The sequence below is a fragment of the Caloenas nicobarica genome, chromosome 9, assembly GCF_036013445.1.
Source record: "Caloenas nicobarica isolate bCalNic1 chromosome 9, bCalNic1.hap1, whole genome shotgun sequence".
NCBI lineage: Eukaryota > Metazoa > Chordata > Aves > Columbiformes > Columbidae > Caloenas > Caloenas nicobarica.
In genome coordinates, this window is record NC_088253.1 from 13,815,650 (window position 1) to 13,841,160 (window position 25,511).

The 25,511-nt window shown below is 36.5% G+C and overlaps 1 protein-coding gene across 4 annotated transcripts; it reads left to right on the forward strand.

Annotated features, from left to right (window-relative positions):
* Positions 1 to 77: 77 nt before the first annotated feature.
* CEP89 (centrosomal protein 89) lies at positions 78 to 24,257 on the forward strand. 4 transcript variants are annotated; one of them, XM_065640779.1, is made up of 20 exons: positions 78 to 173; positions 1,819 to 1,925; positions 3,174 to 3,329; positions 3,959 to 3,978; positions 4,060 to 4,160; positions 5,317 to 5,422; positions 6,997 to 7,028; positions 8,211 to 8,265; positions 9,316 to 9,531; positions 9,915 to 10,057; positions 10,418 to 10,468; positions 11,534 to 11,617; positions 12,546 to 12,653; positions 12,780 to 12,891; positions 14,523 to 14,703; positions 15,602 to 15,769; positions 16,413 to 16,554; positions 17,921 to 18,010; positions 18,933 to 19,102; positions 23,496 to 24,257. In XM_065640779.1, exons 1-20 carry the CDS (start codon positions 135 to 137, stop codon positions 23,725 to 23,727), a joined length of 2,313 nt encoding a protein of 770 aa, XP_065496851.1. In that variant the 5' UTR covers positions 78 to 134; the 3' UTR covers positions 23,728 to 24,257. The 4 variants fall into 4 exon arrangements, with proteins under 4 accessions (XP_065496851.1, XP_065496849.1, XP_065496850.1 ...); XM_065640777.1 differs by having other exon boundaries at positions 3,959 to 4,160; XM_065640778.1 differs by having other exon boundaries at positions 3,959 to 4,160; positions 7,000 to 7,028.
* The last annotated feature ends 1,254 nt before the right edge of the window (positions 24,258 to 25,511 follow it).

Sequence of the window (25,511 nt, forward strand, 5' to 3'; positions counted from 1 at the left end):
TGATTGGAGGAGCGCAAACCCGCAGCAAATCCGCCGCGCCGTTGTTGCCACGCGGGTCGCGACGGGGGAAGCGTCCGGAGAGGCGAGAAAGTAGTTGTGAGGCGGCGGCAGAGACGCGTTTGTGCCCGGTCCCGATGGCGTTTAGTTTCAGGAGAGGCCGGAAGGGCCCCTTCGTGAGTATTGCCCCAGCCGGGGCGGGTCTCGGCTCCCGTGGAGCAGGGTCCGTGGGGGAGGCGGAGGGCCCGCCCCCGGGAGGGCGGCCGCGCCTGCGGGTGGTGCCGGTGATCCCTCCGCAGTTTGCCTGAAGTGAAAAACGGGGAGAAAAACCCCAAGCAAAGAAAAGAAGGTGTCCGGGGGCCGGGTGCGGGTGCTCTCCTTTCCCTCAGTCCCGGGTCTGCTGTGAAGTGAAGTGATAAACATTCATAGCGGAACCTTAGGGCAGCCAAGGGTTGTAGGATTGTCAGCACTGATGCGGGTATTTTAACGTGCTTGAAGTGTTTGAAGTTATTTTTTAATATTAGGATGAAAATGAAGTGATGATCTTCTGTTGTTGTCTTCTGTGGGCTGTCAGCATCCTTTTCCCTCAGCTGTATTCCCTGGTAGTTACACTAAAACATCTACAGTCGGCAGCCTCAGTGAACAAAATGGGCATGCCAGGCTGACTGGAGTATGAGGGAGCCGTGCGTGTGCAAGATCAGGCTGAGGAAGTCAGTCTTTGTAACGCACCATTTAGTTACCTGATGCAGCCTCCTGTAAAGACAGAAATATTTCCCAGTTCACCTGTTCATTATCCTGTTGGAGAAGACACTTAAAGAATAATTGCAAAAAAAGAAAAAAATTCTGTAGCAAGAATAGCAGAGACTTAACCTGGTTTACTCCATAAAAAAGTAACATCTGTCTGAAGGTGATGGACTTATTTTCTGATGCCTAGAGAGAGGACAAGAGGGATTGGCACAAATTCAAACACATAAAATTCAACTTAAACATAACAATAATTAAAAAAATACTGTGAGGGTGGTCCAACACTAGAACAGGTTGTGAGGGAGGTTGGGAAGTATCCACCCTTGGAGATACTCAAAACTCGACAGAATCCCAGGCAACCCTCTCTAGCTGACTGTGCCTTGAGCAGGGACTTGGACTGGACAATCTGCAGAGCTTCTTCCAACCTCAACCATTATGTAATTCCATTCAAAGTACTCTTTGTAGGGAACTCTGGTCCTAGTTTTTCCAAGCTAGTATTTAATGTTATCCTTTTAAAAAAATGGTTGGATTTACTGATAAACACACATTAGGATTTTTTGTTTTGTTCAGGCTGAACCTTTGATTGAAAGACTTGTTTAGTGATAGTTTTTTTCTTCCGTCTCACACTGCTATGACTGAGAATTACTTCTGGCTGACAGACCCTCTCTACAAGAAAGGAACTAATACTGTTACTCTAAAGCAAGACTCAAATATTTTGAAAAAAGTTAATTTCTACTGCTCCTTTTTTCTTGTATATATACAGGGAAAAAAAACCCAACAAAACTTGAATTGATTAAGTTAAAATTCTGTTTTGCAGATTGTGATATAGTAGGTGGAGAACCAACATTCTTGGGTCTTATGTAAATTACATTTCTAACCTTCATTAGCAGCTGTTCATACATGTTAAAAAGTTAAACTTGGATCCATTTTAAGTCTTCTGTTTACATTAATTGCATGTAATTGTTCTTCCCTTTTGTATTATTTTGCATTGTTAGTTATTGTGCATGTTCAATTCTGTGTTTTTTTCATTGTGATCCTTAAAGTCACTGTCAACTAATTTTATTTTAAATTGTTTAGAAACATATAGCTCATGGCCTGGTCCCTGCCGCTACCATAGCTCCTAAACCTGCAGTTCCCCGCACCCCTCCCCCTCGTAGTCCAAACCCTTCTCCAGAAAGGCCCAGGTAGGTTTTGAAGGGGTTTTTTTTTTGTTTCATCAATTACAATAGCATACTAGAAAAGCATGATTAGAAGAATTGCATGTCCTTGCTGCAGTATTTATACAGACATTTTCATAAATAGAATATATTTTTAACTGGGACAATTCCCTTCTTTGAACTTTAAAGATAACCATTTTTCTCCCACTCCTAAGCATGCTAAATAATTAGGACCATGACCATTATGAATATGTATCTTATTATAAATCTTAGTCAATTAAAGACAAATGGACTATTTAAAGTTAGGGCCATTTTTAATATGGCTGCTAGAGTGTAGGATTATAACAGTGCTTGTACTGTGAGTCAGGAAATTTTAACTCATTAGAAAAGCATAAATTAAATGTTACTGACACGTCATTTTGTTGCATACTAAAAAAAGCAGGGACTTAAAAAAACTGGCATGTAAAACTATGTTGAATGAGCTGTATAGGCAAGTTACATAAAGAGAAAATACACGTTTATTTTTCTTTTCATTTATAGTTTCTTACAGTTTTTCTTTTATGTTTTCTCTAGGCTTAGTTTAATTCTGGTTGTTTTCTGTGGTCTTTCTAGTGTCTGTAACATTCCTACTTAAGCCTAGTTCATTTCTTCTTCCTTTTTGACCTTCAGTTGTCATTCCTCTTACAGTCCTCACCATTTCTCTCCTTTAATCTTTGTTCCTACTTGTTTTTTCCTCTTCATCTTACCCATCTCTATACTTCACAGCATCCCACAAATAGGCACTTCTATCTACTTATGCTTTCCCTGGTTTGCAGTGTGCCAGCATTTATTAACAGCTTCAGAGTCATCAGTAAAAGGTTCCAAGTAGGGAATAATGGAAACAAAATAGCAGAACATGGAACGCATTTTCAATGCCAGGTAGCACTGTTATGGCTAAAGTTAAAGCTAAATACTGTAAATTATCAATGTCAATTTTGGGAACATAACTCATTATATTCCATGATTTTCACGCATGTGATTTGGAAAAACAGATAGGTATTGTACTTTACTCTTTGATAGCTGTTTTACAATAGTTTGCCCAGTTTTGTGCTTTACTTTGCAAGTTAATAGCTTATAACCAGTCCCTTAGCACTTTCAGTGGTGTTTATGCTTGTTAACAGTGAACTTTTTGCTTTGCTTAAATAGCAAAGACATTTTGCAGTGGAAAAAATATGAAATGTGGAACACAGAGAAGAGATTGGTATTGTTTCATTGTTTTATTCTGTTTTCTTCCAGATCTGCTCTAGCGGCAGTTATCCTTACAACAGCCCTCACAGGGCAGACTCTTGCTATTCCTCAGCCTCGGCAGCGATCGCTTTCTGAAAGTGATTCCACCCATGTGGAAGAAGAATGCTTTGAACCATATGCGACAGTCACAGAGCTCAGAATGGGGTAGTGTACATTTTCTGTTTCGTTATGTTCTATTAGAAGTAGAATCTGTCAATGATATAACTTTACTAAAGAGTTAGAGCAAATTAATACAACTCCTGGTGTTATAGCCACTTACTTTGTCTCACTACATCATAAATTGGGTCTGAAGTGTCTACGATCCTTATTCCATTTCTCGTAAAGTGATGTCATGCATGCAGTCTTCAGAGAAGGGAGATTTGGATTGTCCAGCAGTCACAAGTAAAAACGTGTTATTTCTGCCAAATGATGGTCAATTATACGAATGGTTAGTCACTAAGGAATCATCTGAATTACATGTCAGATATTTCCTTTATGCTAAATAATAATTTCAGACTCCTCTTTTGGTAGATTTAGCAACCTGCTATATCTAATCTGGCATTTTGTTTAAGATAGAGAAAAAAATCTAGCTCCAGCGTTAATCGTCTCTTTTAAAGGATACCCATAGCTGCAAACAAGGAATCCACGCTAACAGAAGCTTAGATGTCTGTTTGTGTCGGCTGTTTGGACTAATGGTGTATATTCTAAGACTGATGGTTCTACTTTACTAGTGTTTATTTTTTTCGAAGAGTAATCAACACTGAAACAGGGTTTAAACTGCTTTCTGCTTACAGGCCCAACTGGAAACTTGATGGTAATGACAGATCTGCTGTACAGTCCCTGGAAATATCAGGCAATTATTGTGAGGATGAGGACATGGATACCTATCTTTCAGATGCTGATAAGGAGGCAGAGTCCAGCTGCCAGAGTAATGAAAAAGGGGGAGAAAGCTTTAGCACCAATGCTATTTATGCTGTTCCCCACAAAAATAAAAGGGTAGGATTTGAAAATGCATTCATTCCCTTACTGTGTTTTAATATATTAATGCAAATATTAAATATTTCTGAGGCTTTTCATTCTCTTGTTACTCTTTAGACATTTATTCAATTTTTATTTCACATGCTTCTTTTTGTGGTTCATTTACTCCTGCATGAGTTAGGTTTGTTATTGGTTATGGATTCCATATCTCTGATTATTAGGAACCTTTCCTTATTAGGAAAACAGTGGTATCGTGTATTATTATTGTGCATAATTTAGTCTTGTAAAATGTTCGGTATTTTATGTTAAGCATGATACTTACATAGTAGCTTATTTGTTAAAAGCAGTAGGAATTTACTTTTACAAATGGTGAAGGCTTAGTTATTCGGTATTCTGCGAATGAGCAAAGACCTGTATAGAGACAGGGAGATTCAGAATCAAACAAAATAAATTACCTTGTCTTGAAGACCAGTGGAGTTTTCTATGTTAGATGTTTGGATTGTCTTAACCAGCAATGAGCAGCTAAATACTCCTAAGGCGCATTTAAGGTTCAGGTTGCATCTTCATCCAAAATGGTACAAAAATTTAATGAACAGGAAGAAGTAACTGAGTAGTAAAGAGGCAATAAAATGTATGTGAAAGAAATCAGAAAACAGCCCTAAGTGAAGAGACAGTAGTCAGTAAGAGGAGGGGAGGGGGAAAAAAAAGAAAAAGGGACTGACTGGAATACATGGGACACTGGTATGCGATCAACAGGGAAAAAGAGCAAAGACATTGTTAAAAATTATTCATTAATCCCTCAGTGTTGTGATACAGTAGATAAATGGTTGATCTTCTAATAAGAGAGAGTTTAGATACAACACAGAACAAGCAAATGTAAGATAATTTCACAGACTTGTGACTGAATAAGGTGACAGGGAATATTGGCCCTGTGAACTGAACAACTGTCATAGTTTCCTACATCCTGTTCATTGTAAGGTTTAGATTTTATTTGCATAGAGCCCTAAAACAGTAAAAAGTATGTCTTATATTTTATTGTCTTAAAATATTGGAATACAATTCTGAATGTGACTGGGACATTAGTACGCTAAAGGTTTCATACAGATATCAAGACACATGGGCTATTTTAACAGTGTTATCATGATTTAGATAGGCTTGTCTTATTTTTACATAGAAAGAGTTTCCACCATGTCCCAGTACTGATGCTGACAAGAAAGAGGCGCCTTCTCATGAAACTGAGTTTCAGGTGCTGGTAGATGAGTCAAATGTGCAAATAGAAGGTAAATAAACTTACTTTAAGTTAAAATGCTGTACCTTTTAATATCATGGGGATTTTGAAAAATAAAATAAATTTAATACTATATGATATATTCATTTTTCTTTAAAATGGCAATGAAAGAAATTCTACTAAATACTTAGCCATTTCTAGTAACTACAGAAAATTAAAAATCTGCATGAAGAGGGAAGATTGATCTATATTCACTGCATAACCAAAACTCCTAAACATCCACTGTCAGCCAGTGTAAAAAGAGCTGGTGGGGGGAGAGTTATGTGAACTCTTTATCTTGTCCAGTGCAGCCATTCTCTACTATGTTTCTGTTCATATATGTGCCAGAATCAATACAGTTTATACTCTGGAAACTATTGGAGTGGTACTGTGCTCAAAGAATGGGAAAAAGTACAAACTATCAATATTTTTTAAAAAAAGCTGAAGAGATAAGAGAAAACATTTTTAATCAGTCATTTGTCTTGGATAAAAAAAGTCATGTCTGAAAATTAGCAGTAAGAACAATACTGGAATTGTTTCTCCTTTCTACAGAAATTGTATCATTTTTCCCGTCTCAAGGTCTGTGCCTTAAAATTGTATATCAAGTCACACAGGAAGGTTCTGACAGAATAGAGAGCTGAACATGATCATCAGTTTCAGGTTCACCCTAAGCTCTGAATTGTTAAGCTTCACAAATAATTATTTCATAATAAGTAATTTCATTAGATCAGGGACATTTAGTTTGTAACTGGACCTGTCATTAAGCTATTATCTTGTAACAGTAGTGTATTGTGGAGAAAAAAATATGACAAGAGAACTAGACTGATCTACCTGCATAGGAGTTTTATTGCATAATTATCTTGTCCGTTATTTTAAAATCAGGAAGAAGGGGAATTGGAATTTGTTCCAGAGCTGCAAAATGCAGTTTTTACAGAGGATGGCAGCGCACCGGTAGCTGTTGGATAGGAAGGAGGAAGCAGAACTGAGTTGGTTTTGAAAAATCTTTGTCTTTCTAAATTTTATTCTTACTGGATCCCAGCGTTGTTTCAATATTAGTTCAGTGGAGTTATTTTAAAGGCTTTATAAAGAGCAATATCCAGAAAGAATAGGTTGCTTTGATAAAGCCATTTGGGAAGTGGATGCATTAAATTGAAAAGAACAGGATATATAAACCGTTTCTAATCCCTCTTCTACATGGTAAATGCTGCAGATTTTGGAAGCTGTCAGATTTGCACTTACCTGGTTTAGAGACGCAATAGGATTCAAGCCGAGTAAACCCAATGAAAATATTTCGTTTGTCATTTACTTATATTCTAAAATCATAGTGGAAGACAACAATGCAACTTCATTTCTTCCATGGTTAAATCTATACAGTGTGAGGTAAAGTAAGGTCTCATATCAGTATTCTGATACACCATGAAAGAGATAATGGAAGGTCAGTGATCCTATTTGTGGATTTGGGAGGATTTTCTTAGATTTATTTGCAGTTTATAATATGTGTGCTTATGTGTCCATATGAACTCTTATAGTTTACAGACTTACAAATACTTTTGTTTTTAATTGACTGAAAGATCTGTTTTTCCTTAGCAGAAGATGAACATCCTGGCATGAATTTAAAGGTAAGACTTATATGAAAGATAATTTGTGATGCATTTTGGAAAAAAGTGTGTTATGAAGAGCTGACAGTGTACAGTCACTTAAAAGGAAATTAATTTATTGCCACTAGGGAATCTTTTTCTTTTGGAGCACAAGAATGGCTAATCGTTCCTTTTGAAAAATACAACTAGATAGGTAAATGGGCCATACAAAAGTGGTTTTTTGTTTTTTAATGTATCTTCTGTTGTTTCTTGTACGAAAGAAAGAAACTGAGAGTGGGAGACATCATATTATAGTAAGAGAGAGTTCTTGCTGATGATTTTCAAATTCTGAGCCTGGCTTCACCAGATTTTTATCTAGTTTTCCAACTGGGCCCATATGACAGCTTTCATAAGCTTGAAAAAGAATACCCAAAAGTTTAGTTTCTCAGATCAACTTGCTGGAATATTATTTACAAAAATAGTCACTTCTTCCATTGTTAACATCACTCTTTTTCTTCAAGTTCTTGACTATATATATTTTCTTTTGAAATTGTTCTTGAGTTTTGACTCGTTTAGTCATCAGTGTCTTGATATGTTAAATTACATGGCATCATATCCTTACAGAACTTCACTGCTATTTCATAAATCATGGAGAAAGTTTGTATATCAATCATGTTTACCTCCAGTAAATACAGTAGTATAAATTTGGCCTGTAGTTCTTTCCTGGTGAAGGAACCTTCTGAAAATGTAAAAATATGTACTTTTTTAGGTTTGTTTGGTGGTTGTTTTTTTTTTTTTTTCCACCAGCAAAGGAAGAACAAGGTTGTTCACCTTTGTTGGAGAACATTTTACATTTTAATTTATTTGCTGATTCCCAGTTAGGGACTGATGGTTCATATAATAATTGACTATTCTAAAGTCATATTTTATACAAACTAACAAGTGGAAGCAATATCCATCCTGTACATCTCTGACAGCTGAAGAAAATGTTAACAGTTTCAAGTGTCCACAAGTGACTGATGGCAGTGATAAGTGACAAAATGATGTCAAGATGGGTAAATGGCAAGTTGTATGTTGTCAGTAGTGAGTCCAACCTTAAATTTTTTTGCTATAAACCAATCTGCTTAAAAAGTTCTGTTTCTTAAGTTCTCCAGCAGTGATGCTGTTCAGAGTACTTCAGAAAGCTGTTAAAGCAAGTTATCTTGTGTTTTATTTCTCTGCTAGGAAGAAAAATCATTAGCTGAAAATCTGATATGTGAAAAGCCTCCGCCATCCCCAGGTACTTCTGATTTTTCTATTACTTTAGTACAAATCTGCACTTTAATAATATGCATATGTGTATAAAAATATGTTTTCCTGCTTGTATTCTCTGAGCCTGGACAGGATGCGTGCCTATGATGAGTTCATGGGTTTTTGTGTATTTTGTGTGTTTCTGTGCTGTCAAAGTATCTTAAGTGTTCTCACAGGAAGTTAACAGTGATCGTGAGCGCATGAAGCTGCGGTATGTCATCAATAACAGAGACAACTCTCTTTCAGAACCAGTTCTTGGGTTTCATATATATCCTATACTAAGGAACTGTTCTGTACTGTTATATTCATGCCTGTATTAGGTTATGCTGGCTCTTAAAAGTCTGATGGTAAGGGTAAAAATCTCAGCCTTCATTTTAATAGGCAAGCTGTTTAGCCCATACAGATGAAAAGACAGATTTTAAAGCGTGATCCATTATCACTGATGCAACAATATATCCACGATTTTGCAGATGATCTAAAATTACTTTTGTAAGGACTGTTAAGTAACTTCTGTTCAGTAACAGATCACTGAAGCCTGTTCAGTGGGAAGGAGGGTAAAGGTTTTAATTACATAGGTGATTAAAATGAGGAGGCAAGAGAACTGAGTCGTCCATGCAGGGCACATGCACTTTGTTTAACGCAGTGGATATTTCTGTCTAACCTCTCTGGTCACCTGTGCTAGGGAGACAGAAGTCTGTTGACACTTTCTTTGCCCTTTAACGAAGGAATGTTTTCATTGTCTGAGAGTAAAGATGGGAGCTTGCAACCACTCCGTTATATAGCTCTCTTTTCAAATCCACTTTTTTCTTTCTTTCTGGCCTTATCTTTCTTGGCAGTGTTAGGTTAATGGTTGGACTCGATGATTTTAAAGGTCTTTTCCAACCTAAGCGATTCCATGATTCTTCTGGGAGTCATGAGCTGATTTATAAAGTATCATTCATACATAATGCTAGTATTAGAAAAAAAATTAATTATAATTTGCTGAAACTTGTATTCAAGTTTGAATACCATTTAAATACATTGTACTGTGGCATTACAGATGTATCTATTCGGGCAAGGCAAGCACGGGAAAATATGACTAAAGAAAAGCTTAGAGAACTAAACCAAGCAAACTGGTCTCTGAACAAGGCGTATCAGGCTATGGTCCAGCAATTTGAGGGAACAAAACAGCAAATGGAAGAACAGCAATTAAAGCTGAAGAGACTAGAACAAGAAAACAGAAGACTTAAAGAAGCTGCAGAGAAGTCACATAAAGGTAAGAGAAACACAATAGCTATTCTGTAGTTATCTTGTGTGATTTTTCTAACTTCATGCAACCTATTCCTGCAGTAGTAGGTTCCTACTCATTGATTTGAGCAAGTATCAATGCTGAAGTAGTTTCTGAACAGTTTTTTTCTAGATTTATGGAAATTTTGTCAAGGAATACTTACATGATCATGAAAAAAAATCCTTGTTATTTTTAATTTGATGGGGTTTTTGTTAGTATTTTCTTCATGGGATTATTCCGTTACAGTATTTTGAGAAATGTTCTCTTGTGATTCTAGCTTATTGAGATTTTTTTTCCTTACAGTTAACAGATTATTGTGAACATTTCTTGAATTTTGATTGGACTTTCTTGTTGGGTATTTGTTTTAATAGAGGAGGCTACGGAATTACTTTCTCTCAGACAACAAGCACAAGAACTGGTAGATGAAAATGATGCTTTGAAAATGACAGTCCATCGTTTAAATGTAGAATTAAGTCGCTATCAAACTAAATTCAGGCCATTGTCCCAAGAAGAGGTGAGAATCTTGGTTGTAAAGACAGTTTGTACTGAAATGACCTATTGTCCTTTCATTCGAGTTTTCAAGACTATAATCTCCAGATTTGCCACAAAATCTACAAATGACATCAGCTTTTTCCTGAAGTTTAAAATAAGCATTTATTGTTAACTCTAACTTTAAGAAGTTAGACTTTCTCCTATATTAGTAAGATATTGAACTTCCAGTTTTGTTGAGTTTGTTAAGTGTGTGTTGCACATGGAACACATATAATTAGAAACAGAAGCTTGTTTGGGGTAATAGTTGTGACTGCAGTGGACAGTGGCTGGTGCCTCAAAAAGCAGGAAATAATTTCAGTATCTTTTTGAAAATCTGTTTTAGCATCTAAAACTGAAAGGTTTACCAATGAAAGGACCACCACCACCATGGCTGGTAAGTAAAATAATATTTTCACTTACCTGTTCATTCCTTTCTAAGTAAATCAGTAGAATTTCTTTACTGTAACCAAAATATTCAGGATATTATTTAGTTACACTGCTGAACTATTACATACTAGTATAATATTATAAATGTTTGCATAAAAAGATGTCGGGCAGAACTTTGCAATTTTTACTTAATTTACAGTAAGCTACAGACTCCACACAATCACCAACTTTGAGCTACTGAATGCAAATTAACTAGAAGTACTGTTACCCTGAGAATCAGAAATACCATCTTCACTTAGTTTTGTCTAGCATGTAGTTTGCTTCAAGGTCTATTGCTTAATTGTTAATCTTCTTAATTGTTAACCTTGTGTTGTGATTATTTTTAAGATGATACTAAAAGAAAATAGCGTATTTTCAGTGATTCTGAAGATAGGAATGGTCATGGGTCCACTAGTACCCTATGAACTTCTGGCAAGGAGAAGGCAAATAATCTGTGAAACTGAACACATTTGTAATATATGAAACAATTTCACCTTGAAATGCTAATCAGATCTTAAATTTTCCTTCCTCATTGTTATTCAGAACTATATAGAAATACGAAAGTCCTCCTTCTGCTCTGTCTTTCTAGATATAGTAAACAAGAATCACGTATGTATTTAGTTTTAAAGATGCAGGTTTGAGAGTGTAAAAGTTCTTTTCTCACTTACTAACAAATCTGTGCAAAATTTCATTATTATTAAGTGTATTCACTGTAGTGTTTTAGATCAAATTAGTATTCATTTGCCTCCACAGTCTGCTGTGTTACATACTGATCAGTAATAGCTGCTTTTTCGGGAAGTGTGCAAGTACAGTATCCAGCCCTGTCCTTCCCAAAGTGCTGCTCTGAAGTACTTCTGCAGCATCCATTTTGCATACGGTGTTCTGTGTGCTTGTATAAGTCCTGCACTTTGTCTGCCAGGCATATGTGAAAACTCTTAATAGCTTTTCAAACTAGCAATGTATAGCAGGAGAAGAAGTAAAGAATATTGATGAGATTATGGTTTGTAATTGATTTATATGGATTTTTTTAAAGTTGGATATGAAGTATTTGTCACCTCTTCTGTTGGCATATGAAGATAGAATAAGAGAAAAGGAAGATTTAACTCTTGAACATGAGGTAAGTTGCCATTTAAAGGAAATATACCTCTACACTAAAGCAGAAATAAATTATGGAAAATTTTTAAAGGGATTTGTCAAAGCTGTCTTCTGCCTAAAATTAAAAGTTACTTTGTTTTACTTTTCCATGACTATTTATTGTGCTATCTTATCCTACTTGGCTCGCTTGTTTTTGTCAGCCTGTTTAGAGGTAGAAGCGGGCACCACACTGAAATGTACAAGAATTGTGCTCTCTGAATAGAGTAAACCATAAACACACAGTGATAGAAAGAATTTACCATTATCATTGATATGGAGATGCAGTGCCCTGTGTAGCTGCTCTTCCAGTTACAGGCCTGTGGGTTTTGTGGTAGAAGAATGTTTACTTCTAGATATTTAAGGAATGGGTACTCTTTTAGCTCTTTAGAAGTATTTTTTTGTCACTGAATATTTTAAAAATTGTGATTTGCTTCAGAGCAGAACCGCTATAGCTTTTAACAATATCTTATTTTCTTCAAAAAATTAAGCCATAAAATAAGCAGAGAACACTGAAGGTTTTATATTACTGTAATTTCACCATATTATCCTACTATATTCAAATTCATGTCATTCATACTGAAAATGTATAGTGTCATCTAGTAATTTCCAGAATTCAGTTTTTTAAAATCTATATTTTAAGGCTGTACAACCTGCTTAATTCAAATGACACTTGACAAAAATGTGCCCCAATTCAAATATCTATATTATTTTTAATCAAATATTACTAGATTGGTGAACCAATTTTGAAGTTAAGTACATGCATCTGAGTTAATGATGAGTAGCGAGATAATATGCTGTTAACAGAAGAATTAGAAGGCACCCAGGCATGTATATTTACAAAAGTTTTTGTTGATGTAAAAATTAAAATACTTGCCTCTAAAGAAATTTATGTGGAGTCCTTTGTCTTCCAGGAGGATATGAAGAATTTTAAAGCACGAGTGGAAGAGCTGGTGAAGGAGAATGAAGACCTGCATGAGCAATTAAATAAAAGTAACTTTATTACCCCTACAGAATGGCAAGTTTTATAAGACGTTCAAATATGATTTTATAAGTTTACACTGTTGGAAGTCAGTTGTGCTTTTTCTTTGGACATAGTTAATACTTGAATTATATTTTATTTATAAGCTGGTTGTCATTGCAGGCAGCAGCTACAAACTCAGGCCAAGCTGGTCTTGGAAGAAAACAGATTGTTGATGGAGCAGCTCGAAATTCAACAAGCTAAAGCAAAAGACAGTCACAGACAACATGTTCAAGAAGGTAAAGTGCTAGTCATTTGAACTACACCAAAGATGGTACTGCAGGGCTGGGTGTGTTTTGTTTTGGGTTTGGTTGGAGTTTTTTGGGGGGAGATTTTTGCTTTTAGGAGTCTTTTGCAACTTCAGATATGCCTACAAAGCATCGCTGGATGCAGGTACCACTAATATGAGATCAAGCTCTGAATGTCAATTGATACTGAAATGTCAGTGTCACCTATTGACACTACAGCGTCCTAGACTTGCTTCCTCTGGAAAAGTTACAAGAACTGCTAAACAGCAATGCATTAATTTTCATAGTTTAAGAGCACTTCAAACTTTACAGGTTGTATTTGTAAAGTGTTATTTGCTTATTTAAATGTTCAGTTTAGAATTTGTAGGGTTTTTTCATTTTCTGCTTTGGAACCGATGTTTATCGCTTAATAAATTATAGTTAATTATATAAATAGCAGTATTTGGTTTTACACTTTTATAATTTGATACTGCTTAAATTTACATGCATCTTCAAGTAATGATCTGTTATCCTTTGCTGTCTTAGAGGTTTGTTTTTGCTTGAATTCAGAACACTTGATATTCCTTGTCTTGCTTGTAAATATTATTTCTTGACCAAGATTAAATTTCCTGCTGATAGTTGTCTTTTGCATTGGCAGATTCCTCTGGATATTTCATGTTAATATCCTCCTACTGGATATTAGAAAGAGAACAAGCATGTTATAGTTTAAAATCCCAAGACTGAAAGCAAGATTTCTTAGTGAAGTTTAAAAACCGAGATGGAATCTTTATTCACAGATTAGCATGTTCTGAAAATGATTTAATTATGTGCGATTAACATACGTTGCTGATGAGAACAGTTTCCTTAAGTGAACTATAGAGCAAAACTTCAATTCCGACATTTTTTATTCATCTGCCACCTAATTCCATAAATACTTTCCTTTCTGCTTTTCAAGTTTCTGAGTTTCTTGTTTAGAGTTTTACCTCTGCGCATCCATCTGCGTTTAGGAGATAACAACTCATCATGTACCGGGCCTAAGGTCAGACAATACCCCAAAATCAAGTGTTCCCCTTCCCAAATCTCAAAATAGCTTGATCTGGTAGGAGTTGTCAGAACATCCCTAGGGAACACTCAGATTTTGTTAGTTATCGCTGGAGTTCTCACAAGGAAACAAGAGCCCTGATCTTCCATTCAGTTCCTACAGCCGTTTGGCAGTGTAACTAGTGATTGACGTACATGCTACAGGAGGAACCGGGAGGTCAGTGAACAGAAACTAGGCAGTCTCCAGATGTCTGCCCTGTCTACTGGGCTACAAAACTCATGTTCCGTATTAGGTTCTTCTCCTGCATTAGTAACATCTGAATCAGAGGATTTTTCAGAGTAAAATGACACTTCAATGAGCAAATAACTTATAGCCCTGAATGAAGTAGTCTTGAAATTTCAGTACTTTTCTAAAACAAACTGCTTGATACAGCAAAAAAAAAAAATCCAAACCATTAAAATACAAAACAAACTGACAAATCCACTTTTACATAATGCTACGAACAACTAGGAATTAACCAAGTATTGGTTTAGTTGGAGTTTCACTAGGTTATTGAATTAGTTCTGTTGTACTCTGTTTGTTTGTTTTCCCCTCCCAAAAGCTTCAAAATTGACCAAACAGATAATAATGTTAGAAGATAAGAAACAGAGTCAAGAAGAAGAGATAGTAGGGTACCAGAAGCAGTTGGAAGCTTTGCGTTCTACTTGTGAAGAGCTGAAAACCAAAGTGGATAGCAGAATAGCAGCAGAGGAGCACATTGCTTTGGTGAATGATTTAAAAAGGTATGAATTTACATATGGTGCACAGAGAAACAATTCTATAAAGCATTAACATGAACAGATCCACATGCGCATCACTCTGTAGGTAGGAGGTGAGCGGAAACTTATGCTGGTAATCTAGGAAGGTAACTGCCGAAGTAAAAAGAAAGGTCAAGAAATATTTCAAAAATACTGTCTCACTTTTTATAGATGAAATTACAAAAGGAAATCACATGTCTAGAAACATTGGTAGAAGTGTTTCTACCGTAGAGTATGTATTGCTAAATAGATCTTTTTAAATGGTAGTAGAGAAGGCATTAAAAATATCATTTTTGTCAGATCTAATTACTTCTGCCAACACCGTCTTTTAAATGTTCTCATTCTTTTGTTCCCATCTTTGGGAAAACAGCTGAAGGATCCTGAAATTCTAAAATAAAAATACTAAATTTCTCCAGTCTTTGCAACATAAAAATAACACAAACCAACACAACACAACAGTGCAGTCAAACAGTATAGTCTGTAAAGTAATGTTTTTCTAAAGACGTTCTGTAAATGTGTTTGCTTTCAAGCCCAGGATAGTGCATATTACTGTTTCTCGGTACAGTGTATTCCTGAGAAATTCTCAGACCTTTTTTTGGCATTCCTAGTAATTTCTTTGAAAAAAAAATTAGGAAGGGAATACAGTTGGACTACACAGGATATTTTTGTAATTTAAATTATATTTCAAGTGCAGTCAGGATGAATTATTTGAATAATTTTGTTTCTGTTATGCTTCATTCCTTATTTGATATGTCATGAGATTGTAACACCTCTCTTTGATGTATCTTTTTCATACCTTCCTCGAGGGGATCTTACTGTAACTTAGCTTTTTAGTGAAGTAGGTCTATACATGACGCCTGTTCTACACTGTTGGGTTTTGCAGCCATTTACAACAGGAGCAGGAGAAAAAGCGCTTTGAGGTGGAAGATCTGATGGGAAAGATAACATCACTGCAAGGTCAAAACAAGAAACTGCTTTTAGAGAAAAATAACTTAACGGCTGACAACAAGATCCTGGAAACTGAGATGGAGATGACAAAAAAGACAAACAGGTCATATCATGTTCTCATTTTCTTGTATAGAAATGCTTATATTTCTAAAAATAACAGCAGAAGTACCTGTAAAAATATTGTTTGACATCCCAGAGTGTGTGATTTCTACTGATTACGGAAAAAAAACATGTTTCCCTAAACATATCTTTGTCACATCTAAAGGCCTGGTAGTCATGTAACTTTATTAAGCTTTATGTGTTTTTCATGCACACTTTTCTATGTCTACGTGCAAATTAATAATATATTTTTAATGCTAGTATTAATAGTTAGCTATAGCAATTAATCACTGTCTGCAGACCTTCTAATGCACCTGAGTTGTTCAGAGTTGGCCCCACAATATTTTAAAAAGTAAAACCAAGATTGTTATATTTCTTTAGAAATTTGAGCTTGTAGCCATTGCAGAAATTGTTCTTTTGAGTCATTGTCACTGTTGTTATTCACACAACACATTCTAAAGAAAATCAGCCCCCAAAGTGGGAAATGATACTTTCAGCATTACAAATACTTTGAGTCAATGCATTTTTAACAGTATGTTTATTTGATTGTTTGAGACTTGAACAAGTTGATTTGCACATGCAATGCAAGTCTTTTAATGCCATTATTAATTCCCAATCTGAAGGTTTACCTTCTGTTAATTTTATAGGCGATTAAAGAAGAAAATAGATCTTTTGAAACTGCAGTTGGAGGAAGCGATCGAAAAAGAAGTTGCAGCCCATCACTATCTAACAAACCTTATTGGTTTGGTGCAGAAGATAGCTCAGGAACGTGACCATCTTATTTTTTTGGTAATTACCTTTAAACAATTAATGTGACATATTGATATTTCACAGAATTATCCTACTAGCACAACTTATTCATTTGAATTATCAAAAAAGAAAGCTATAATTTCAGTTTAACGATTTAGCTACTTAAATAGACTCTCGCAAATAGGATAGGAGCAGCAGAAGATTATTTTCTAGAAGAGCAGTTAAAAGCAGCTACCCTGATTTCTGGAGGTAACATAATTAAGCCTAAATGCACATCAGCATTAGGGTCTGCAATGGTATATATCAAGTTTAAAAGAATTTTTTAATGCAATTTTAGAAATTGGCTTCAATTGTTAAATTACGTAGGTTAAAAATAGCACACAATCATGAATATTTAATATGTGTTTCAGAATCTAAAGGTAAACTATTATCCTTGAAGTGGTCTGTATGGACTTTCTATCGGGGATGCACATGCATGTTATTACTGCTTCTTGGTGAGCAGTCGTTTTGACAGGCTGGTGGAGAGTTTGGAGCAACTTCTGTTTAGTGGAAGTGTCTGGTCTGGAAGTTACCAGGCTTTCTATAGGTGCACTTGGTCTCCTTTACAAGATCTTGGACACAATTTCAGTTTTACGTAGTGGTACTCTGTCTTCAGATTGGTCCTGGAAAGCTTTTCACAAAACCTTGTTAAAATAAAGCTGCTTTTGCTTCTGTTGTTCCAGTAGTAGAAAAAGTGTTGGGTAAAAAGATTCTATAGCGGTTAATTCCTAATTCTGAAGGAGGAACTATGGTGACCCAGCTCAAATCCTTGGCCACTGCAAATTGGACTTCAGGATTGTGAAACCAGGCACAATAAACACCTCCTAGGAGTTGGGGAACCAGTTCTTATCTCTCAATCTCTGGTATATCTACTTTCAAATACTCAGCATACCACGTTAGAAATATCCCAGAGATCCAGAATTACCTGTAAGTCCAAGGTGTGCCATTTGGCTTAATAATACCGTAGTAGATGTTCAGAATACCTCTAGCAATAAAAGGCTGTTTCAGAAGGCAAGATGTCTTAACTTTAATCACCACAAGGTACCATGAACCCGGTCTTTGCAAGTGTGCAGTATTTGACATATTCTTCCCTTCTGAAGTCTGCACCTTGAAAGTACACAATAGAAAAAGCAAGTTTTTTGCATGTGCAAAAAGCTCAGAAAAGGTCCGTGGAAAGCACAGTTTTTGTCAGTTGACAAATTATTAATTAGCCATTATTAAAATAATTTCCAAGATTCTTTTTCCGTCTTGGTTCTTCAGACTATTGGAGCTCAAACCAGAATAGCTTTGTCTTCCTCAGTGTGTATTTTGTCTGCTCTGTCTAAAGTAATGATTACATTTAACTATGTATGCTATATGTTTGCAGACCAAATGTTTGGAAAATGAGAATCGCGGTGTTCTCAACAAAATAGTAGAAGGCAGTCTACGCTTGGGAAGACTGGAAGAAAAAGTTAAGGTAAGCAGTATTTCTTAGCTAAATATTATGTAAAATGTTTTCGTTTTTTTAATAAGAAAAGTCAGTAGTTAATGTGTGTCAGTGTTATGAGAGACTTATGGATTATTTTATAAAGAGTTTTTAAAAAGCAAAATAGATTATCGTTATAGTTTTCACAAATATTTTTTCACTGTATTTGTATATTGCATGTCTGCCAGGTCATTGCATTTACATAACTACCTGGAGAACTATGACTAGTTGTAAAAATAATTTAAAATTATGTTTTATTTATACTTCACTTTTGCTCTGTGCTTTGTAGCCCAATTATTCTCTCTCCTGCTGTCTTGAGGCTGTACTAATGCTTCAACTTGAAGTCTGTTACAACTAGATCTGGAAGAATGAAAAACATATCCCGAGTGTCCAGTTATCCTCCAGTATTCCCATATGGCCGTAGGGTAGGAGGTTTAGAAACTCAGTGCATGTTCAAACATCTAGCCTAATTAGAGAATACAGTATAGGTTACCTTTACAGCTGTCTAAACAAATACAAAGCATAGTGTGTATGTGCAGTATAACAGTGTATAGGGTGAAATACATTTGAAACTTTAATGTTTTAACAGCTTTGGTGCTACAGTAATTGCCTTTACTGTAATCTCAAAAAATGGAGGAGATCTGGTATATTGGTTTCTATGTACAGAAAGTAATATATATTTATTTCAAAAGTTGTTTTTTTACTAAGTCAAGTTTGTGTCGTCTACTCTAAAAAGCAGAGAGTCTCCATACATTGCATTTTACAGTCGAGACCTGCACTGCTATTCCTGCATCAAATGACACGAATGTGCACTACTATGTTAATGGAGACCAGCTCCTATTTCTTTTTTTGGTAGTGCATTATCTTTTTTCTCCTATAAACACATTTTTCTTGTTATCTTTAACCCTTACAGGTATATAAAAAGAAAGCAGCTGGGAAGCTTGGAGATATCAGTCTCAAAATGACCAAGCAGGAGAAGGAATTTGCTGGGAAGACCGCTCAGTACCAGCAAGAAATGCAGCACCTCCGGAGTCTGCTGCAGGACAAACAGGAAACCCTGGATGAAGTGCTGCAGCAGAAAAAGTAAGTCAGTCACAGGCAGAAACAATCCAGTTAGATCTGACAGGTAACTGCACACAGCTGTGAGCTTGTGCTTTTCATCACAGCCTCACATGTAAAATCCAGGTGGCTTTTCTCACTCGTGTTTGAGCTGAACTGAAAATGCTGAAATGCTCCTCTTAATTCCCAGCCCCAAGAAAGACTCTCTGAAGGAGGAATTTATTCTGGATGACTGCTACTGTTCATAAGACTTCGTCTTAAGAATAACGTAAATCTGAACATAGTCTTTGATGATTTGGGGGTATCTATAAATCATCAAGATATATGTTAATTATTTAACAGCATTTTCTATTAAAGGCTGAACACTTTTCAGAATAGCACAAAATTAAAGGAATCTAATGATGGGTTTCCTTTTGAATCTACCTTACTGTTCTGTTAATAAGTGGTGTAGATTGGCTGTGTGCAGAATAAGACAACAAAAAGATAATTTAACAAATTTATACAAGATTATGACTGTCAGTGTTGAAATATCCTTTTAACAATAGAGTTCTTTAAAGGTATTTTTCCCCTCGGTAATGGGAATCTTCATAGCACGTTCATGTAATCAGCATACAGGAAAAACTTTTTATAACTGCAGAGAGGTAATTAAGCAGTTCTTTTGCAAGTCATCTCCGCCATTGTGAAATAATAGATTTAAAGACAAGAGAAAACAGGGTGTGGTATCATCTACCTTCTGTCAGCATAGTTTCTCTCAATTTATACAGCTATTAAACAGGTGTGAGGAGCTGGGAATTGTACAATGAGCATCCCCTTAATCTGACTTAGCCACTGCCATTAAATTCTGTGTTGTAAAAGTCTACTGTATCTGGTGGTGGTGATAAAGTTTTCTTGTAAACCAAGGGAAGATGCCACTTCAGGTCTGGAAACAGCACAGTTCTTTCAGCAAGGCACTGCAGCAGCGATGAGCAGCCCCGCTGTATTAATCTGAACAGGTCTACGGCAAACCTGACGGACAGCAGTCAGGACCGTGCCCAGAGGTGCAGCCACTGCAGGTCACAGCGTGTTCAAAAGGAACGTCTGTTCAGACACACCAGTGATATTCACATGTTTCCGTATTTTTGTGTCTTCTCTCGTTGTTCTGTTTTTGACAAGTTTACATCCAAACTAACATGGGCTTCATAAAACATAGCAAAGGTGACTTTCCTTTGAAAGTTTTTTCCCCTCCTGCATCAACTTTCACCTGATGACAAAAATCAGGGGTTGCACTACCTTGCATGCAAGGGAACAGAATTTTTCCACTTGGTTTTCAAAAAGAAATGCATATAGATATAATTGTTCTTTTGATAAATAAAAGCTTTTAAAGCTTCTAAAGCTATGCAATTTTTACCTTCCTAGAAATTGCACCATAGAGCCTTTTCAATAATTACAGCCTTTGCTAGAGAATATTGGAAACTCACAGCAACCTTTTGCCTAAAGCAACTGATGAGAAAGCAGAATCATTTTCTGTTCTTCAGGCAGCTGATAATCATGATGATGTTTTTATTGTTTACAGAGTAATCTTATGAGTCAGCTTTATCACATACCTTTCCTTAAATGCATTGCATGTTTCAGATATAAACAAAGTTGTTGGTGTGGTTCTAGGAAAGAAAATGGTTTGACCTGATGATCTTAAAGGTCTTTTCCAACCAAAGCAATTTCATGATTCTATAAATGCCTCAAATCTTATCTCATGGGGCACTTACCTATGTAAGTTTTCTAGGTCACAGTGTATTTCATAAGTCTTCTGCAGAGGAACAGCATTTTGAGATAGTCACAGCTGCTGTACTTGGGACGTTCACTGCGGGTTTGAAAGCCTCAGCAATGAAACTGCCTTAGACTGTCCTCAGAAGAAGGTCAGCTGTAGAAAAGCTTCCCAGGCACACACAGGCAAGGGAGAGGAGCGGTCTTATCTGTAAGGTTACCTATAAAATAGTAACCATGATAATGTTGTGATAATGATTCCTTAAACAAACTGTTACAGGATTCATGAAAATTAATTCTTGAGTCAGCAGCTGAGATAAGATTCTCAGAGATTAAAGCTCTGAATGAATTTAGCTCAGTGAGGCCAGAAAACTCTTGTCTTTTGTAAAGAAGAATCTGCTTTCAGAATGTGCATCTGTTTAAGTTTTGTGTCCTCAAACATCAGTACAGCATTAAGGTTTTGCTTACTCTCAAAAAGACACAAAACCTTACATTTTGGCTAGGTTAGGGGTTGAATGAAATTTTTATTTTTACTCATCTAAGTAACAACAGCCTACATTTATGAGAAACAAACAATGCTTTTTGACTAAAGACAAATGGAAACAGGACATATTTACTACTGAGCACGTATCTAGTTTTAAACACCAAGTGACAAGGACTTGTGTTGGAAGAGATGAACCAGCTGCTGTGGGCACAACAGAGTGCCAAGGGTGACCCTGTACAGGGTCTTGGCATGGCAGCCATGGCCAAGGACAGGGATGCTTCGCGGAGCTTGAGGGAATTTCTGGTGAGATACAGAAAAATGTAAGAGAAGGGTAGTGAGGGCCACTGCCCACTGAAATAGGAGCAAGGAAATTTTAGTGTTGAGAAAAAAGTACAGAAGTTAAAGTAATGAAGCTGCTATGTAATCCAGGTTCTTATCGCAGCAGGGAGGTTGTGACTAACAAGAATATAGACACCCCCCCTCCCCAACCCATTCTGCTGAATGTATTTTTATATTCTGTTCACATCAGAATTTTAAAACAACAAAAACAGAGACAAAAAACATGTGTCTAACTAGACTTGGGTCATAACTGCTACTTCCTGGATGCCCACCTGGAAAGCAGCTGAACTGTAAAAGCAGCACGTTGTGCCAGGCTGAGGCATCCCGAGGCCGCGGTGTGCTCTGCGCGGAGCCAGCGCCTGCCACGGGCTGCTCACTCCTGAGAGTCCGCCAGCACTTCCAGACGCTGCATCTCTCAGCTCTGTTTAAAAATTAATCCTCTAAGAAGAGTTCAGATACACCACTACCTCTAGAGGCATCTGTTTCCTTGCTGCTGAAGTAATTTTAACCCTGTGGATACTTTTAAAACAAATCTCTTTGAACTATTTTTTGTAAAATCAATGCAGTTGCCGTTGAACTGAACATATGGACTGAAAATGAGCCCCCCATTTGTCAGGCATGCTGACAGCATTACACTACAACTCAGAACTTGAGGATCTTCAGTTTATCTTCAAATTTTCTCTGCCCCAAGCTCATGCAAGCATTAACAATGAAACAATCTTTTTTTACAAAAAGGTCTGGGTTTTAGAAATCAGCAGATGAAATAAAGCCTGGGTAACGTTCTGCACTGCTTCTATCTAGATATCCAGTCATAACATGAAACACAAAAGGAGGCCAGACTATGTCAGGGCCACTTTTTACTGCTGCAGTCTCAGTGTTACTGAGCGCAAAGGGCTGCGTAAGAAGCACTGATTATATATTTTCCATTACGCGCCTTTTGCTAGAAATGTAGCCTGGCAGCATTTAATCTCAATCCATTTATGTTTTGCATTGATTTGTTTCTCATTTTTAGAACCTGGTATTCAGAGGGATTAGTGTCCAAGGCTGGCTCTAGCGACTGCTTCAGGTAGCGGTTGAAGTAACTGTGTCAGTCTATAGCATTAAGATTTGTGTGCTCATTTCCAATGCAACAGCTTTGCTTTCCACTTCAAATGACATGCATTTCCTTATTATTTTGTATTTTGACACATATTAGAAGTGAGTCAGAGGAAAGCCAAGAGCTTAACCTTGACCACATATAACTTACTAAAAAGTCTGTGGCTGGAATACCCTGCATTATTAAACCATGTTAGCTGCCACGTTTGAAAAATAACCTTTTTCTTGAGAAAAGCATTGAATAATTCATTCATTTATGCTTGGGCAGTCAGAGAAATCAGCCCATAAGGTTATAATGCCTTGAGGACTGTCTTTGCCTCTGCCTCCCCAAAAAAAGAGTTTACACCACTTCTCTTTGACCTCCACAACAAGGCATCAACAGCAAAGTCTGACACTCTTTGATCAGATATGCAGAACTCAGCACCTGGCAGAGGGGACACAGAGGGGACATCTCTGTCACAGGAAGCAAAACTGCAGTCACAATGGATCCTAACTCAGTGCACAGTGACAGTCACGGTATTTCTATCTCATGGGGACCCACTTTTTTGTGCGGCCTTAATCCAACTTATTACATGGGTCCATCTCTTTTTTGCTGGTCATATCCTCTCTAGCATTACACTTAGTGGGCTTTTTTTGAAACAAAATGGAACTAATTTCAATCAGATAATTTCAAGCATCTACACACATGCAGTTTATACTGTAATTAAGTACTGTTGAAAAGTGCTTTTAAAATTAAGATTTCTCTTCATTTTTTTCTAGGAAAGTGGAAGGGGAACTTGAAGTCATTTGGGAATCCACATCCAAAGAAAACAGGAGAATGAGAGAACTCTTACATAAATCCCTGGGGAAGAACACATGGAGTGCTGTTGCAGTTCATGAGCCAGACTTGGATGAAATCTCTGAGAAGGCCCTAGTTCATGGACATGATTTTAGCTATTGTGATGTGAAACCTTCATCCCTTGCTAAAAATGAAATTCAACAAGAATCTTAGTGATGAGAATAAAGATGCGTTACATATCTTATCCAAGAGAACTCAGTGCCTGAACTGGACTTTGCCAACACCACGAGATGTAATAGAATGTTTACTCACTTCAAAATTACTGTATTTTTTATTGTCATCAAAATGACAACAGCATATTTTTTATAGTTTTGAAAATCAAGTATTTTATGTCATATTTTTCAAGATAAGCATCTCTGAGTATATAAATGGAACCTTAGAACTGTATATGCAAATGATTTACATATTTGTATCATCTGTTTTTACTTGTCCTTTTGAAAACATCTCAAGTTTTTGTAAAAATCAACAACTGCACAGGGAAACAACTATCAGATTGGTAATTCCTTACAAACAGAAGTGGCATTTTTCAAAACACTCTCAGTATTGGCTTAAGTGTTCTTCCACTTCAGGAAACGGGGCAAGTTTTAGAATTCCACTCCTGCCACACCTGCTCCCTTTTCCACAGCTGGCAGTGGGAGCAGGTTGCACAGATGTCCTTTGAGGACAAGCACCTTGACAGCAACACTAACACCATGTTCAGAAATGTTACACTTGCTTTTTTCATTTGCATATCATTAAAACATTATGTTAAACTTTAAATGAGCTAACATTTAATCAAATCCCTGGGAGATAATCCATACTCACTTTCTGCAGCATTTGCAAGGAAAGTGAGAAAACACCACGTCCCATTGTTGAAAAGTCCTTTTGTAGCTCAGGACCACTTTTTGGCACACCAAAAAACCCTACTGAAAGATATTTTCAATACCTATGTACATATCATCCATTTAGCATTCCTGGACAGTAAAATCCTGGAACTGTTTCAGATTAGCAAAAGCAAACACATTTTCAAGAATGTCACGTATTGTACGAATAGAATTAATGATTAGACAGGTGATTCTCTCCAACTCCTTCCAACAGTTAGGAAAGAAACTAATTTTCTGCTTTATGAACGGCTAAAAAGAATTGTTTTTTCCCTTAAGTCTCTTTCAGATAAAAGACAAATCTTAGGCTCTGGATGTTTTTCATCTTGCATTAAAACATTTGCTTTCAGTATGTTTCTATGTACAAAAAGATGAAATAATGTTTATTGCAGACCACCCATTTTATGATTAGAGAAAAAAAAAAAAGGCATTACGCGTATATTCTTCTGATTTTTTTTAAGAAAACACACAACATTTAAATGCGGAAAAAAAAACCCCAAACCAAAACCAACCACAGAAGAAATTCCACTGAAATTATGAACAAAGTTGATAATTTTAAGAGTTCAGATTGCCTAGCAGGCCATACTGCTACTTAAAATAAACAAAAATCTAATGTCTCGAAAGCTAATCAGAAGAAGTAACATAAAGAGCTTAAGGGATGATCATCATCACTTCTATGCTTAAGCAGCAGTTAAAAACAATTGTCTCTGAGGACTGGAAAAAGACCTGAATGAGCCCTAGAAACCAACCGAGTGAGAGGCATTTTGTGTATTTTGGCAGGTCCTGTCTTTCCACCTTCAGAACACTGAAAACTGAGGTAATTCTAGGAGGTGTAATTAAGGAGAATTTCTTTGCCTTCTTTGATAACCAAATCCTGCAAGGAATTGCTACTGGGAGTTTATCAGTACATTTTATTTTTAAATTTAAAAATTACTTACATTTATAATTCATAACGTACACCCCGCCCATGATATTGAAGCCAATTGCCTGGCAGTGCCACCCACGAAGGAGCCGAGCTCCTGACGCCAGCGCCAGCCATGGCTGAGGAGCACCGAGCACTTTTACAACTTACCTTTA

Coding starts and splice junctions, on each gene's coding strand:
- CEP89 (XM_065640777.1), top strand. CDS start 135: ATGGCGTTTAGTTTCAGGAGAGGCCGGAAGGGCCCCTTC. Junction 8,266..9,315: donor AAAGCCTCCGCCATCCCCAG/GTACTTCTGATT, acceptor GTGGCATTACAG/ATGTATCTATTCGGGCAAGG. Junction 9,532..9,914: donor TGCAGAGAAGTCACATAAAG/GTAAGAGAAACA, acceptor TTGTTTTAATAG/AGGAGGCTACGGAATTACTT.